Source organism: Lynx canadensis, chromosome A2 (assembly GCF_007474595.2).
Source record: "Lynx canadensis isolate LIC74 chromosome A2, mLynCan4.pri.v2, whole genome shotgun sequence".
Classification (NCBI taxonomy): domain Eukaryota; kingdom Metazoa; phylum Chordata; class Mammalia; order Carnivora; family Felidae; genus Lynx; species Lynx canadensis.
The window spans coordinates 80,259,268-80,276,583 of record NC_044304.2 but is presented as its reverse complement, the minus strand read 5'-3'; the positions used below and the strand labels follow the sequence as shown (position 1 = coordinate 80,276,583).

The 17,316-nt window shown below is 36.7% G+C and overlaps 1 protein-coding gene across 1 annotated transcript in view; it reads right to left on the bottom strand.

The window, feature by feature from the left end:
* Positions 1-17,316, bottom strand: part of RELN (reelin) — a 532,864-nt gene that overhangs the window by 275,408 nt on the left and 240,140 nt on the right. The window contains 2 exon segments of the mRNA XM_030307797.1: positions 4,755-4,833; positions 7,829-7,861. Coding sequence (XP_030163657.1) covers positions 4,755-4,833; positions 7,829-7,861 — 112 coding nt within the window.

The following is a 17,316-nucleotide window of genomic DNA, read 5'->3' as shown; positions in this document are numbered from 1 at the left end:
GAGGTACATCCTCAGACCACCCCTGCTTTTGCACCAATAAGTCCTCTGAAACTTAGTCACAACATCAGAAAAATGGGAGAGGGCTAGCCAAAGGCGACTGAAATTAAGTTTTAGCCACTGGGAGAAGGAGGACAATAAAAAGAAATTAAGTTGGGTTATGAAAGAACAACGAAAAGTTTTATTCCTCCGATACCCCAGTCTGTGGCCAGAATTTATAACTGCAATGCTTGTGTAAACATAAACAGTTTCTGAAAGGACTGGCAAAAACCATTAACAGTTGCTGCTTCTGTTGGAAGGGAATACAGCTATAGTGTGGGAGGAAGGTTTATTTTTAATTTTAAATATTTTTTAATATTATTGGACTTTTTGCCAAGTACCTTTATTAATTCTGAAATGAAACTTAGTATTTAAACTAAGTAGACAGGCAGGACATTCAGTATTGAATTGATATTAAAAAAGTTTCTTGGGGGGCGCCTGGGTGGCTCAGTTGGTTAAGCGGCTGACTTCAGCTCAGGTCATGATCTCTCGGTACGTGGGTTCGAGCCACGCGTCCGGCTCTGTGCTGACAGCTCAGAGCCTGGAGCCTGTTTCAGATTCTGTGTCTTTCTCTCTCTGACCCTCCCCCATTCATGCTCTGTCTCTCTCTGTCTCAAAAATAAATAAACGTTAAAAAAAAAATTAAAAAAAAGTTTCTTGGTTCTATCACAACTGCTCTCCAACACTTGGAAGAGTAACTGGGCTGTTATGTTCATTCATAACAATAGTCACAGTGTTTTATGTTCCTTGTCTTTTATGTACAGTAATTTTTACATGAGATAATAAATGTGAGTATCATAAACTACAGGTAATAGAGTGAAAACAATTGGGATTTTATTAAATGAAGTTAATGGAAGCAAAGGAGTTGTGAATGATTGGTTTTGAAACTGATCTCTCTCTCAATCATTACACAGACATAACTAGTTTCTTAATTTTTCCTTCAGCTTGTCCTTAAAAATTACAAATTGAATACTGCATACAATGATTTCCAAACCCCATGGAAGAACATGCTTACACAAGCAGTACATTTTTCCCTAGTGGCAAATTATTTGGCGATGTATGTAGTCATGGGAATTTGGCCAGAAGCAGCACAGAGGACACCCTGCTGTATGTATGTGGAGATGTACAGCAGAGACACAGAGTTACGGACTTGGCAGTAAGGTTTTCTCCTTCCTACACTGTCACAGAGTTGCCCAGGGATTTCTAATTCTGTGGGGTGGAGAGAATTAAAGACAAGATCATAAAGAACAAAACTCACATTGCCAATATTGTGAGAAAACAGATTTCAGGACAGTGAAAACTGCCTTTATAAAGTTCCAAAAGCACGTAGGGCATCGTTACTATACTGGACATATTTCACTGGGATGTCCAATTTTATTGAGTGCTAGTTTCTTCCTTTAGGGAATTTATGTCTATTTTTAAGGATTTTGAGACAGCTAATATCCTCTTTTTTCCCCATTCCCTATGATTCCACTAAAATATATTATCATTAATATATGTTCCATATATTATATAATACAGAAATATTTACTCTCATGTGTTTTTTTTTTCATCCAAATGCAATAATGGAATACATGAGGACTTGGTTGAAGTCCTTCAATTGGTTGAAGATTTTAAAAATAATAATGATTTGGGGTCATATCTGGGCTTAGAGGAGACAAGGAGAACAATGTGCAAATATATCACAGGAGGAAGAAAGGGAAGGAGGGACAAAAAGAGGGAGAGAGAAGAAGGAAAGTAGGGGAAGGGGGCAGGGGAGGTGGTAGAGAGAGAGGGAGGGAAAGAGAGAAGAGTAGGGAAAGAAAGAGAGAAGGGAAGAAGGGAAGGCACTAACTTGTACTGAGCACCTACAATACTAGACATGGTGCCAAATCTTTTCCAGCTCCTCAAACATTAAAACAATGTTGTAAAAACAGTATTCATCTCACTTTTTACTGACAAAGCAACAGGCTCTTAGCCGTAAAGGAAGCTTTTCGCTTTTCTCAAGGTACCCAGCTGGCCAGTGACGAGCTCAAGAGTCAAACTGGACTGGCCTGACCTCAGAACCTCTGCCACCTTTTGCTGAACAAAGTCCTCTCTCAAATGATGAGAGGTTCATAGTTGGGGCTTTTTTAACCTTAAAGAGGCTACATGAAGGAGACTGTGGGCAATAAGAGATAAAGTAAAATTACTCTGAAATATATTTCATAGAAAACAGAAGTACGTGGCTTTTTAAAGTTAACAAAAAAATTTTTTAAGTGGGAGAAACCATAAGTTAAGTGAGAGGGACACAAAATCCATAACTTGGGTCAAGAAAGCATATATCAGATCAGTCATGAAAATGGGTGAAGCAAAATCAATCATGTTTTATTGATTTCAAAAACAACAGAATTTGAACCCCATAAAAGTCACATTTTGTATCTATCAAGAAAACTCACTGAAGACAATGAATTAGCTTGACAGAAATAAAGTTGCCTTGAAAGAAACAAATCATCTGACAACATCTATATTAATAGAATATAAAAACCCCTAATGTCAAGAGGAGTAGAGAGTTTTTCCTGGGCACAAGCAGTGCTTAGAGAGTTTCTTTGGCCTTTTCTTAGTAAAGATTTTCAATTTGCTTTAAGAAATTTGTATTTAGGATATGTTCCCAGGGAAGTGAAATTTTATTGATAAACTATTTCTTAGGTGGCATATAAATTATGAGACTTTATGATTCTGGCTACTCTGATTTTTATTATATACTATCTAGATCAATATTTCTTTCTAGAAAAGGCACAAAAAGTTCCTCCGTCTAGTATTTAAGCACCAGCACTCTCCATCTATATAACATCTTCAATGCTCAGTTCCAGGGCCACTTTCTCTAAGAAAATCCCATCAGAGCCATCTTTCTTGTTCTGGAACTACAATACATGTTATTTGTACCCCTTCTATTAGAATTAAGAACTTATATCCTGGATTAGGAGGGTTTTAAAAATATGCATTTTGTATATCCTCTACTAAACTATAAGCTATTTGAGAGAAGGACGATATCCCTTTGAAATTTACTGTATAAATAAAATTATTATTGCCTAATATTCATTGAACAGTGAAAATAAAGAAAAACAGAAATGAATATCATATACTGATATCTGAGGATGGAGTTCTAGTCTGTTTTTAAATTTGAATATAATTGGCATATAATGTTACATTAATTTCAGGTGTACAACATAGTGTTGCAACTTCTATATATGTTCTGATCCAATCACCACAAGCATAACTACCAGCTGTCACCATACATGCTATTATAGGATCATTGACAATATTCCCTATGCTGTGCCTTTTATGCCCATTCCATAACTGGAAGCCTGTATACTCCACTCCCCTTTACCCATTTTGTTCATTCCGCCCCTCCCTCTGGCAACCATCAGTTTGTTCTCTGTATTTAGGGTCTGATTCTGATATTTATTTGTTTAGGATATGTTTATTCATGTGTTTTATTTTTTAGATTCCACAAATGTGTGACATCACATGGTACTTATATTTCTCAATCTGACTTATTTCCCTTAGCATAATACCTTCTAGCTCCAACCAGGTTGTTGCAAATGGCCAGATCTCATCCTTTTTTATGGTTGCATAATATTTCAAAGACACACCTTCCTTATCCCTTCACCTATTAATAGACACTTCGTTACTTCTATATCTTGTTTATTATAAATAATACTGCAATAAACATGGTGCATATATCTTTTTGAATTAGTGTTTTTCATTTCTTTCTAGTCTTGAGCATTGTTTGAATTTTGGTTGCAACTTGAAAGTTTACTTACATTAGAGCTTCAAATTTACCTTGAGCTTTTGGTTGTGTATATAAAAACATTTAATGTCACAGAACATCCACATTCAGATATTCTCTAAAATGACACAGATTGATGGTAGGTCTGGGTCGACAGACCTATTTCCCCAGTCACCAAAAATACAACAAATTGCCAACAAATTCATGCATCCGTTGATGTATTTGACAGTTAAAAAAAATTTTTTTTTTAACATTTATTCACATTTGAGAGACAGAAAGAGACAGAACACAAGCAGGGGAGGGTCAGAGAGAGAGGGAGACACAGAATCCGAAGCAGGCTCCAGGGTCCAAGCTGTCAGCACAGAGCCCAACACGGGGCTCAAACCCACAAACCGTGAGATCATGACCTAAGCTGAAGTCGGATGCTTAACCAACTGAGCCCACTGGTGCCCCTCTATTCAACAAGTTTTTAATGAATGGGTTTGATTCATTATTTCTTTGCCCTCAAAAATCCCATGGAGTTGAACCTAAGCTGCCTTCAGAGGAGAGACTAGGGTGTAAATAAATGAGGCAGTCCAATGACTTAGAAGTTATTTATAAGTGTGACTCAAATCACCTCTCATTTCAGATAAACCATTTCTCTTCTTTTCCTCGCATAAATGCAATTATTAGACACACTAAAGCATAATGTTTTCTATGTCAAGAACTTTGTACACCTGAAAAAAATCTAAACATATGCATGGCTTTGAGATGCCACCTAGATTCAGTTTTTAAAGAAGTCGAGAAATAGACATGCAGCCTACATTAAGCCCAGTTTCCTGGTTGAACAACTCACAACTTTTATTCATCCCTTAGTGCTTGAAGAGTAATTTAACGTTATGTAACTGCTCCAAGGGAGCAATCAGCATCATTTTTTTTTTTTGCATAACACAAACAAACCAAAGTGAAGCATATTCCTGTAACTTACCATATATTTGGATTCAACTCTAGTCGGTGATAGGAGTCAAAGTCATCTCGTAGGATAACGCTGTCGCTATGTACTTCAGCTAAAAGAAAAATAAAGTATTTAGGAAAAAATTATACTAAACAATAGACTTAGCTACACAAAAGGGTCAATGTACTGCTTTATGAGGAATAACAATATTTTATTTATTTATTTATTTTGGAATAACAGTATTTTAAATTAAAACTGAATTTTAAATGAGCAGTTGATTATATATTTGGCCCCTAAACTACTAAGGGACAAGTGTAAAGTCTCGATGGTTAGGCACCTACAAGTCTGGAAACCACAGTCCCCAAAGAGAAACCCGACCAAACTGTCACCAGGCAGAAAAGGCAGGAAGGCCAAGGTCAGTACTAACCTATGAAGACAGGTCACACAAGACTTGTCTCTCATAGCTCAATATGCCCAGAAAGGTTCAGTGTTAACTCACTTTAATAGAAGCAGATGGACCATTCTGGCTATTCATTGTCAGCTAATGTTGCTGGTATTTACTAACCCATTTCTTCATCTCTTTCTTACTATCCCTCTTCCCCTGCCTTGTTTTCCCTAGTTCTGCATATTCACTCATATTTTATTCAATGTGTTGCAAAGTGTTAACATTTTTCCCCCTCAGAGCTGCATAGGAGAATTTATCTACATTAAGTAAAAGTCCTAAATAAAGTCATGTTAAAAGTCAGGAGGCATATGAGGGAGCCACCCATAGTTTAAAATAAATTATCATTACACTTGAGATTGTATTAAATATCTATTTTTAAGTTTTCAAACAACTTTGGGCATACCAAGAGCAAAGAGTGTTTTCGTAAGCCATAGAATTTGTGATTTTTCCACTGAATAGAAGGTGGATAAGTAAAAAAAAAATTCACGGCTCGCTTTTAAGGCTGTGGGAGAAATGAAAATTCTTTCTACTCAAGTTGTAAAAAATGAATTTCATGGTCAAAAACCCTCTCATCCCATTCCCCTGGTTTGCTTGGGAAGTTTTTTTTGGCTCATATAAATTCTCTGGGCCTGTATGATTCTGTTTGAACTAGTTTACACATGCTTTTTGGAAAAATTAAAATCACAGGATCTGATTAACAAAAAAATAACCAATTTTTTTTACTTTTTTTCAAAGGTGATATTTTATGTTTTTGGCTCACTTGAATAACACAAATAATTCATCGATCCAGTGGGTAATTAAAATCACTTCCAAATATCAGGAAGCATACTTCCAAGTTCTCTTTGGTGACACTGCCACCCACGGCCCTCTTCGCTCTCTTTATTCCAGGTATGCCAGCAGGTAAGCACATAACGAAGTCCAGGAAACCAGTGAATCAGCATGTATTAAGAGCAACGGCTGCTCAAACTCAGAAGCCTTAGGCAGGACAACAGGGAGAATATGGATTTACGCAGGGAGAACGCTGTGATGTATTCTGCGTGTGGGAGTGATTTAATGATTCCTCTGAGCGATTAGATGCAGTGCCTGAAATGCCTACAGGGTGCAGCTCTCCCAAATACCTAACCTGGCCCAGAAGAGGCTGGGCCACTGCGGGTCACCAGCCTGCCTTGGCTGCCAGAAGGCATGCTTCTAAGCACTTGTTTGAGTTAGTCTGCCAAAGAAGAGGAGCCCCAAGCTGTAGCATTACATAAAAGTAGAGCTTCTCAAGGAAGATTTTCCAAAGAGAAAAATAAATTAATTGGGTTTGTAGGTTGAAAGGAAAAGCCCAAGAGACAAAGAACTGACCCATCTGCAAGTCCCACCGTGAGAGACATCTGAAAAGGCTGGAGCCAGCCAGGATGATTTATTTTCATTCTTATTAAATAGTGTAGCGTTGGAAATCGCTCTTGAAATAAACCCTCACTAACACAAATGAGAAATTGAACTCTTAAAAGACCATTTGTTTTCTATAGAATGTTTTACAGAGGCATGGGTAAGCCTCAATGGTTATTTGTTCATGTGTTTACTTCTTTCCAAACACTATTATATCATCGACTGTACACCTTTACAAACAGAAATTCATTCAATCATAACAACCCAAGGAGGTAGGTACTATTATTTCCTCTATTTTGCAGATGAGGAAACTGAGGCACAGAGAGTCTAAGTAACTTACTCAACGTACATGGCCAGCAAGCAGAGAAGGTGAGATAAACCCAGGAAGTGGTTCCAGAAACTATTCTTAGCAACTACAAACCTTGCCTTGCATGGCACTATGGAAAGATTATGAGAAAAATGAGAGGTAGTAACTTTATATGGTGCCATTAAACAAAGCTTATGGTTATTTGAACAACTTCATTTCAATTTTGAAAGAAATGACCAAACTCTCTTTTTACAACCCAGTACTAGTCTGAACAGTTATCTCAAATCTGAAATGACCTCCATGCCTCCACACTCCTAGCTCCTTGCACACCAACCCTATGCTCTACTATTTATGATGGGTAGGAGCTCTGGGGAAAATTTGGCATTAAAATCCTTGATCAAAAGATCAGGCTCATACAGAGAAAGACAGATACCATATGTTTTCACTCTTATGTGGATCCTGAGAAACTTAACAGAAACCTACGGGGGAGGGGAAGGAAAAAAAAAAAAAGAGGTTAGAGGGGGAGAGAGCCAAAGCATAAGAGACTCTTAAAAACTGAGAACAAACTGAGGGTTGATGGGGGGTGGGAGCGGGGGAGGGTAGGTGATGGGCATTGAAGAGGGCATCTTTTGGAATGAGCACTGGGTGTTGTATGGAAACCAATTTGACAATAAATTTCATATATTAAAAAAAATAAAAAATAATAAAAAATAAAAGATCAGGCTCAACAGGATCGCAAGGATGGATGTACTAACAGGTTTAAAAGTCCTTCCACTGGCCCCAAGTGGGCACCATGATTGCCTCCTTGGTGAGGTCCTGTGTTCGAGCATAATATGAACCTGAGACTGATTTCAGTGAATGATCAGTGAATCAGAGAGGGCAGGAAGTTTCCTCACCTCTATATCATCTGCCCACACAGTGAGAGGATTGAAACAAGCCTATCTAAGTACTAAGGTTAGTGACACTGGGGTCTTAAGCACTTACCTAGATGTGGGTGCATCGTGGCTTCTGTTGGAGCTGGACCAAGAGAGAAAAAGGAAAGATGATTGATTAGCAACAAAAACAAAATCAGCAATAATCAAATACAATTATAAAACTTAGGTAACACTAAAGAAATTAAATGACTAGAACCTTTTTGAAAGAGTAAGAAAAAAAATGCCAGTAAACATCTTAAAGTAAAACATCCAACTTTCTATGTAGTTATTCTATTTAAAAGTAACTCCTAAACTGAAGAGTAGAACCCCTTACATTCAGGATAGTTGAGTGTATCCCTCAAACACATCAGCCTCAGGTATCCCTCGAAACACATAATATAAATGTGACGTGATAGTTAATGGATATGCTAAAACTCTTCCTGAGCACCCAGTACCTCTCAGGGGCTATTATGGGTGTTAGGGAAATAGAAAATAGTGCCACTCTTGCTCTCAAAAGAGCTCATTACCATCTGCTAACTAGAATATAGTGCAGTAAGTGCTATGGCAGACAAGGAAGGGATACTGGTTCCAGGCTGAACAGTAAAAGGGTTGTCGGGAGAGGTTTTCCAGAGAAGATGATTTCTCTGCTAGGTTTTGAAAGATGAGCAGAAGGAACGTAGGTGGTGGTAGAGGAGGGGGAGCTGCTTCTTTCTGGAGTAAAAGTGAAAAGGCATAGAGAAGCAAAAGAGAATGGCTTTGGGGAAGAACCACAACAGTTTCAGCATGACTGGATGAAAGTGTTAAGAGGAGAGAGTAAAAATGGTGATGCTGGGAAAATAGGGAGGACAAGATCATGGAAGTGAATGCTGGGGAATTTGGACTTTACCACGAGAGCTTGACGATCTTCTGAACATTTATGAGCAAAGGAATGGATGTTCAAAATATGCATTTTAAGAAAGAGCACTCCACAAATAAGGGACATAATATTGGAATATTAACATTCCATGTTAAATAAAATAGGTCATTAAAATTCATCTATTTTTTTAAGTGTGGCTACTAGAATACTGAAAATTATACATGTGGCTTGCATTATACCTCTACTGGACAGGGCTGAACAACAGCTAGGAGACAGATCGGTGCTGGATACCAATTAAGGAATCATTGTCACACAGGAGGTGGTGGAGTCATGGAAGATGACCATGTCATTCAGAGAGAATGCAGGACATAGAAAAAGAAGTGAAATGAAGTGGTAAACACGCATTTAAGGGACTGGTAGAAGACGAGCTAGCAAAGGAGACTGAGAAAGAGTTCATTTCATTATGGGAATAAGGAAATGAGAGAGTTTTAAGAGAAAAGAGGGTTAAATGAAAGACCAAAATAATCCTAATAAAGATGATATCTATTGAGAACATACTGTTATCACAGCACTGTTAAGCAGAGTCTAAAGATGAACCCAGGAAATTTGGCTTCAGAGGCCACACTTGTAACTACTGTGCAGACTGTTCTTTCAAGAAAGTCCACTGCAAAGACAAGAGATGAGATTTTGTAGCACCTAACGAGGATCAAGGACCAAAGAAATTTTTTTTGTTGTTGTTTGCTTCATTTGTTAAGATATCATAATTGTTGAACATGACTATATCAGCTATTTTACAAAAGGGGCTCTCTGTGTTCACAGAATAAATTGTTAAGAAGAGGAGGAAAATAATACTGATATCTGTACAGTATTTAACTTCAAAGAAAACTGGGAAATAAGTTAATTAAATCAAATGTAAAATTTAGGGCAGGTATCAAGTAAAAATACTTACTGTTTAAATATGTACAACAAAATATCTGCAGAGACATCAGGACCTACTTGATTTTAAATGAGGCCTGGACCCAATAAAAAGATTAAGTTATAAAATGCTTTACTCTACCTTAATCTAAGGAGTCTATCCAAATTGGTATCTACCTTTTCTACATGACTTTGGCACATGGCATCTTATACTGAACCACCCACAACATAATCATCAGGGGAGGCCAATTAGAAAAGACTCAGGGAATCAGAATCTTTGGGAATGGAGGCTTAGAATTTGCTTTTGTTGTGTTTTTGTTTTTGTTTTTAGTGATGGAACAAGAGAGGAATTTATTTCAGTGAGGCCAACACCAGGAAGACAGCAGACTAATGTCTCAAAGACTGTCTCTAGAATCTGTATTTTTGAAAACCTTTCCTGGTGATTCTCATAAAAAGCCAAATTTAAAAACTATTGGTCTTAATCATATAGTCCAGCCCTTATTTTTACAGCATGCAGAACTATTCTTTGTATTAAGTATATATCTTTTCTCCCAAGAGGAAATAAGTTCCTCAAAGGCAGAAAATATGGCCACCCAACACACCAGCCTAAGCTGCTAATCAGTTCCCAATAAATGCTGAATTAAACTGAAAGATACTTCTTAATTGTAATGTATTTTATGATATTTTGGAAAATGAATAATTGAAGATCCAAACCTTTGAAAACATGCCAAAATATATTCATAATATTGTCAGAAAGTCCTTTAGTATAACAGTCTGGGTAGTTTAAACACTCAATAAGTACCACCTAAATTTAATTTAATTCAACAAATTTAAATCATTTTTAAATCACTAGTTAGGAAAAATCAATTCAATATTTTTAACAAAATCCACCGAGATAACTAAATGTTATTTCCTCAGAAAGAGAAACATGTACGCATTAAATTTGATGGAAAGAAATGTACAAATTTCCTTGAAAAATATTCATACATGTATGGGGTAAATATGGTCCAAAATCTAGGAAAGTACTGGGCCTGGGAAGCTTATTTTAATCATCTCTCAGTAAGTGACTACATCAATCTATTTTTTATGTAATTTAACAAAATTTCTAAGCCTGTAGGAAGTTCAACCTCTGTTCCACATTTATTAGGGGTAAATGTACCACAGAAAAATTAGAATAAGTAGCCTAAAGAAGTATAATATAGTTTAACATTATTTATTACATTCCCACTTGGATAGTACCTGCTTTTTGCCTCATACTCCTAACATGGATGAATTATGTGAATTTGGCATAAAGGTCTTTACTCTTCCCTTTATTAAATATAAAACACGTGCATTAGAGAGTCCTAATTTGTCAGCCTTCTCAGTGTTTGCCCAGTACCATATCTTCAACTAAGTATTCCTTTCCTGCTCCTCTGCCATTGAACTAGTTCTGACTCATTTTTCTAGACTGCTTAAATGTTTTTATCTCAACATTTTGTTGGTCTATTACTGATTCTCTGCCTCCCCAAGGACCTTTGATTGTTCCCACCCTACCACTCCCACCTTGGTGCAACTTCCCACTCCTATGACCCAAAATCTCGGGACCAACTCTAGCTACCACCTAAAGTTGCCAAATGGCTTAGACTTGGAAGTTTTGTTCTGAGAGAGAACAAAAATGTTTCTAAAGAGGTAGGTTTTGGCTTTGGAGAAAACAGGACATAACATGTCTTTAACAGAAGTATAAAAGACATCTCAGTTCCTTCCAGTTATCTCTCCATCAGGATAAGAACACCAGGTCAGACAATCAGCCACAGGTACATACAGGGAAGGATGCACTGGATAATGAATTAGAGACAGAGAAAGATGGCTGGGATAGTTTTGTACCCAAAGAGATCACTGAGGAGGCACTTCATAATATGGTCCCAATTTGGCTTCATTGGTGAATCCCATGAGACTATATGTAAAGGCTGGACAGAACTTCAAGCTATGAGAACGCACTTACTGTCCTAACATGAAACTTAACAAATTTGGATATCCCTAGATTCACAAAAGTGATTAGTTGTACATCCTATGCTGCAGAAAAAATTCACTTCTGAGAAAAAGACCAAAAGTTTACTTTAGTTTATATAAACATGTGATTACTTATTAAATTGCTTATCTTCCCATAAATTTGGGGGCAATTCAGCTTAATATGAGTTTCTACCAATAATTTGTAAACTCTTACAAACAGTGTAATGGCTAGAGGCCAAACTTTCAGTGGTGTTTTTTAGAATTAAAGTACAATGATCATGGGATACCACATCTGCAGTTGGATTTTATAGATCACTCCAAGGAGATCTATGAGCATTGGCAATGGATAAATAAACCCAACTTATAATTCCAAAAATTTACTAATTCGTTACTGATCCTAGGCAAGATGACAACACTATCTGTGTTAACAGAGGATAAATGTGTAAATGAATTTGTGTTTCACTGAACTTGATGTCATTCAAAATAATCACACATCTCTGAAATCTTTACCCACAAACTTAATGTCATTTAGACCTACAAAAATTATAGAAACTACATCCTCTTTAAAGCTTGATCAGGTTCAAGTAATTGTACTGAATTGGAAATTGGACTTAAGTTGTACCTTGATAACATCAAGAGTATGCCAAATGTCATCAAAATGAATCAACTTAGTCAAAACCACAGATAAAATTTGAAATGCTAAACAGCCTACTTAAAATGAAGTTCCTACTTTGCTTAAAAGAACAAAGTAAAAACAAGCCAACAAAATGTAAGAACCATGACAGAATCTCACTAAAGCCTCCATGTTCTTTTAAAAGTCTGTTTTCAGCAAAGGATTAAGAATGAAGGTATGGCTCCCATTTACAATAGCACCAAAAACCGTAAGATAGCTAGGAACAAACTTAACCAAAGAGGTAACAGATCTGTACGTTGAAAACTATAGAACACTTATGAAAGAAATGGAAAAACATTCTATGCTCATGGATTGGAAGAACAAATATTGTTGAAATGTCTATACTACTCAAAGCAATCTACACATTCAATGCAACCCCTATAAAATAACACCAACATTTTCCACAGATTTAGAATAAACAATTCTAAAATCCGTATGGTCCTAGAAAAGACCCAGAATAGCCAAAGTAATGTTGAAAACAACCAAAAAAATAACAACAACAAAAGAAACAATGCTGGAGGCATCACAATTCCAGACTTCAAGCTGTATTAGAAAGCTGTAATCATGAAGACAGTATGGTGCTGGCAGAAAAACAGACACATAGATCAATGGAACAGAATAGAGAACCCAGAAATGGATCCACAAATATATGGCCAACTAATCTTTGACAAAGCAGGAAAAAATATCCAATGGAAATAAGATGGTCTCTTCAACACATGGTGTTGGGAGAACTGGACAGTGACATGCATAATGATGAAACTGTACCACTTTCTTATAGCATACACAAAAATAAATTCAAAATGGATGAAAGACCAAAAAATAAGACAGGAAACCATCAAAATACTACAGAAGAAAGCAGGCAGCAACCTCTTTGACCTCAGCTGGAGCAACTTTTTACTAAACATGTCTCTGGAGGCAAGGGGGAAAAAAAACAAAAATGAACTTATTTGGACCTCATCAAGATAAAAAGTTTCTACACAGCAAAGGAAACAATCAACAAAACTAAAAGGCAACTGATGTAATGGGAAAAGATATTTGCAAATGACATATCAGATAAAGGGTTAATATCCAAAATCTATAAAATCTTACCAACTCAATACCCAAAACCAAAGAACCCAGTTAAGCAATGAGAAGAAGACATGAATAGACACTTTTCCAAAGAAGACATCCAGATGGCTAACAGACACATGAAAAAAAATGCTCAATGTCACTCATCATCAGGGCTACAAATCAAAACCACAATGAGATACCACCTCACACCTGTCAGAATGGCTAACATTAACAACTCAGGAAACAAGAGATGTTGGCAAGGATGCACTGTTGGTGGGAATGAAAACTGGTTCAGCCACTCTGGAAAACACTATGGAGGTTCCTCAAAAAGCTAAAAGTGGAATGACCCAGCAATTGCACTACTAGGTATTTATCCAAAGGATACAAAAATGCTGATTTTAAGGGGAACTTGCACCCCAATGTTTATAGCAGTACTATTGACAATAGCCAAATTATGGAAAGAGCCCAAATGTCCATTGACTGATAAACGGATAAAGAAGATGTGGTATATATACAATGGAATATTATTTGGCAACCAATAAGAATGAAATCTTACCATTTGCAACAACGTAGATGGAAGTAGAGTATATCATGCTAAGTGAAATGATTCAGAGAAAGACAAATATCATATGATTTCACTCATATGAAGAATTTAATAAACAAAACAGATGAACATAGGGGAAGGGAAAGAAAATAAGATAAAAACAGACAGGGAGGCAAACCATAAGTGACTCTTGAGTATAGAGAACAAACTGAGGGTTGCTTGAGGGGAGGTGGGTGGGTGGGGATGGGCTAAATGGTTGATGGGCATTAAGAAGGACACTTGGGATGAGCCCTGGGTGTTATATGTAAGTAATGAATCCTTAAATTCTACTCCTGAAACCAATACTACACTATATGTTAACTAACTTGAATTTCAATTAAAACAACAACAACAACAACAACAACAACAACAACGAAGGATGGCATACTGTTGCATGTTTTTACCTGAAAAAAAAAGCCAAGCACCTTTAAAATAAAAAAAAAAATTTAAATATTTACTTATTTTTGGGAGACAGAGAGAATACAAGTGGGGGAGGGGCAGAGAGAGAGAGGGAGACACAGAATCTGAAGCAGGCTCCAGGTTCCAAGCTGTCAGCACAAAGCCCAAGGCGGGGCTCGAACCCATGAAGCATGGGATCATGACCTAGGCTAAAGTCAGATGCTTAACCAACTGAGCCACCCAGGTACCCCTAAAATTTTTCAATTATCAACACAAGTTGGTAGCAATTTTACCAGGAATAAATGAAACCCTATGTAATTTTGTTAGACCAATATCCCAAGAGCCGGTAAACAAGAAAAAACAAAACAAAACAGTAAACTGTTAAAAACTAAAAAAAAGGAAACAACCAACAAAACTAAAAGGCAACCAACGGAATGGGAAAAGATATTTGCAAATGACATATCGGACAAAGGGCTAGTATCTAAAATCTATAAAGAGCTCACCAAACTCCACACCCGAAAAACAAATAACCCAGTGAAGAAATGGGCAGAAAACATGAATAGACACTTCTCTAAAGAAGACATCCAGATGGCCAACAGGCACATGAAAAGATGTTCAGCGTCGCTCCTTATCAGGGAAATACAAATCAAAACCACACTCAGGTATCACCTCACGCCAGTCAGAGTGGCCAAAATGAACAAATCAGGAGACTATAGATGCTGGAGAGGATGTGGAGAAACGGGAACCCTCTTGCACTGTTGGTGGGAATGCAAATTGGTGCAGCCGCTCTGGAAAGCAGTGTGGAGGTTCCTCAGAAAATTAAAAATAGACCTACCCTATGACCCAGCAATAGCACTGCTAGGAATTTATCCAAGGGATACAGGAGTACTGATGCATAGGGGCACTTGTACCCCAATGTTCATAGCAGCACTCTCAACAATAGCCAAATTATGGAAAGAGCCTAAATGTCCATCAACTGATGAATGGATAAAGAAATTGTGGTTTATATACACAATGGAATACTACGTGGCAATGAGAAAAAATGAAATATGGCCCTTTGTAGCAACGTGGATGGAACTGGAGAGTGTAATGCTAAGTGAAATAAGCCATACAGAGAAAGACAGATACCATATGGTTTCACTCTTATGTGGATCCTGAGAAACTTAACAGGAACCCATGGGGGAGGGGAAGGAAAAAAAAAAAAAAAAGAGGTTAGAGTGGGAGAGAGCCAAAGCATAAGAGACTGTTAAAAACTGAGAACAAACTGAGGGTTGATGGGGGGTGGGAGGGAGGGGAGGGTGGGTGATGGGTATTGAGGAGGGCACCTTTTGGGATGGGCACTGGGTGTTGTATGGAAACCAATTTGTCAATAAATTTCATAAAAAAAAAATAAATAAAACTCTATTAGACAGAAAAAAAAAAACTAAAAAAAAAAAAGTAGAAAAAATGTGTACTGACACTTAGTTGAGTAAATGGAAAAAAGCACTTAGGCCATTTTGTTTACACATCTGTGTGTTGGTACTGTTTCTAGTCACAAGATTTGCATGTCCCTTCCTAAGGAATATATTTGGGGGCGGGGGGTTAAAGATTTTTAATAGCTCATTATTTTCCACTCACAGTGAGTTAATCTGACCTTCATTATGATATGAAAACAACTACTTATCAATCCCTTTCCAAACATTTAAATACAACTGATGTTAAATATCTATCTATTGCTTGGCATAGAGAGTTACTCTGTGAACATTATTTTTCTTTTGCTAAACACATTTTCTCTATTATCTCCAATTATTTACAGCATCTCATAGACTGTAATGATTTGTCTTAGGACACGGGTAAGAGAGCAGTAGCTGAGCTCTGCTGATGGAAATGGAAGATCAGAAAGTTTTGATAAACTCAAACAGGCAGCAAACACCTTTAATTCCAGCGTGTATGATTTCATTTGGATCTTGGACCTCACAATCATGCTTTTCTTAATGCCATCCCAGAGCTTAAATCTTTGGGTGTTTTTAGTGAATATTCTAAACATAGATCATTATATTGTTTCTCAATATAAATCGAAGCAAAAAGTCTTTGATTTAATGAATTGAATAAATGAATTCAATTTATTCAAGAGACAAATTTCATGCTGAAAGTAAAGAAAAGCTTCATTTATTTAGAAAGCATTTCCGCATTTATGCTTTTTCAAAAACGGCACCCACCAGTATCTCCTGAGATCACAGCAGCCTAGAAGAGGCACTTTAGAAAGAAATGAGGTCATGTTTAACTCCCCCAAAGGTTGTTCTTTGGACAAGTGTTTATCTTGCAAGTCACTTGTTTTGGAAGGAAACTTTTAAGTAATCATGTTACTCTAAAATATATTTCTGTCAATTTTTTCAACAAATAATTCAGTACAAAGTTTTCAATATGCTGAGCAGAGAAAGGAAGGGTTGTCTAAAAACGAATTGAGGGAGTGGTTAATGATCTTTGTGTTAATATTATTGATTACTTAAAAAAAAAGCGTTTGAGTCAGGCAAGCAGTATATATATGATGACAGGCACTTCTTACAAATAAAGGTATTATGTTATGGGAACCATATCTCCGGATCATTTTAGAATTCAAAGGCCCTAGGTAGTTTTGCCTCAGGTATCTCTTCACCTAATTTGAAATTCAAATGTATGAAATTTCCAAAGCTAAATATGACAAATTAGACACGGTCTGTGAAGTTACCATTTAATGAGCTATGAACCTAGACTTTCATCTCCCCAGGAATAATTTCTTTATTACTTTTGTATTTTATTGCAATAAAGAACCATTTGACCTTCAAGTATGATAATTAAGCTTCCAAAAATGTTATAAATTCAGAGTGAAAATAGTTCTCTCTGTGTTCAGGAATATACTTATGATCAGTATAAAAGATTCCTTAATATTTAAAGACAGCTAAATTATGCACAGAACCAGCAATATTACGAGGTATTTTTCTCTTCCCTTCCCCCCCATTTCCCATCTCAATTAGATTTGTGTCTCATAACAACTTATCATCTGTCATATTCTAAAATAAATGGAATAGGAGAAAAACTAAAATATATCTTTATAATCTGCAAATGGGGAAACAG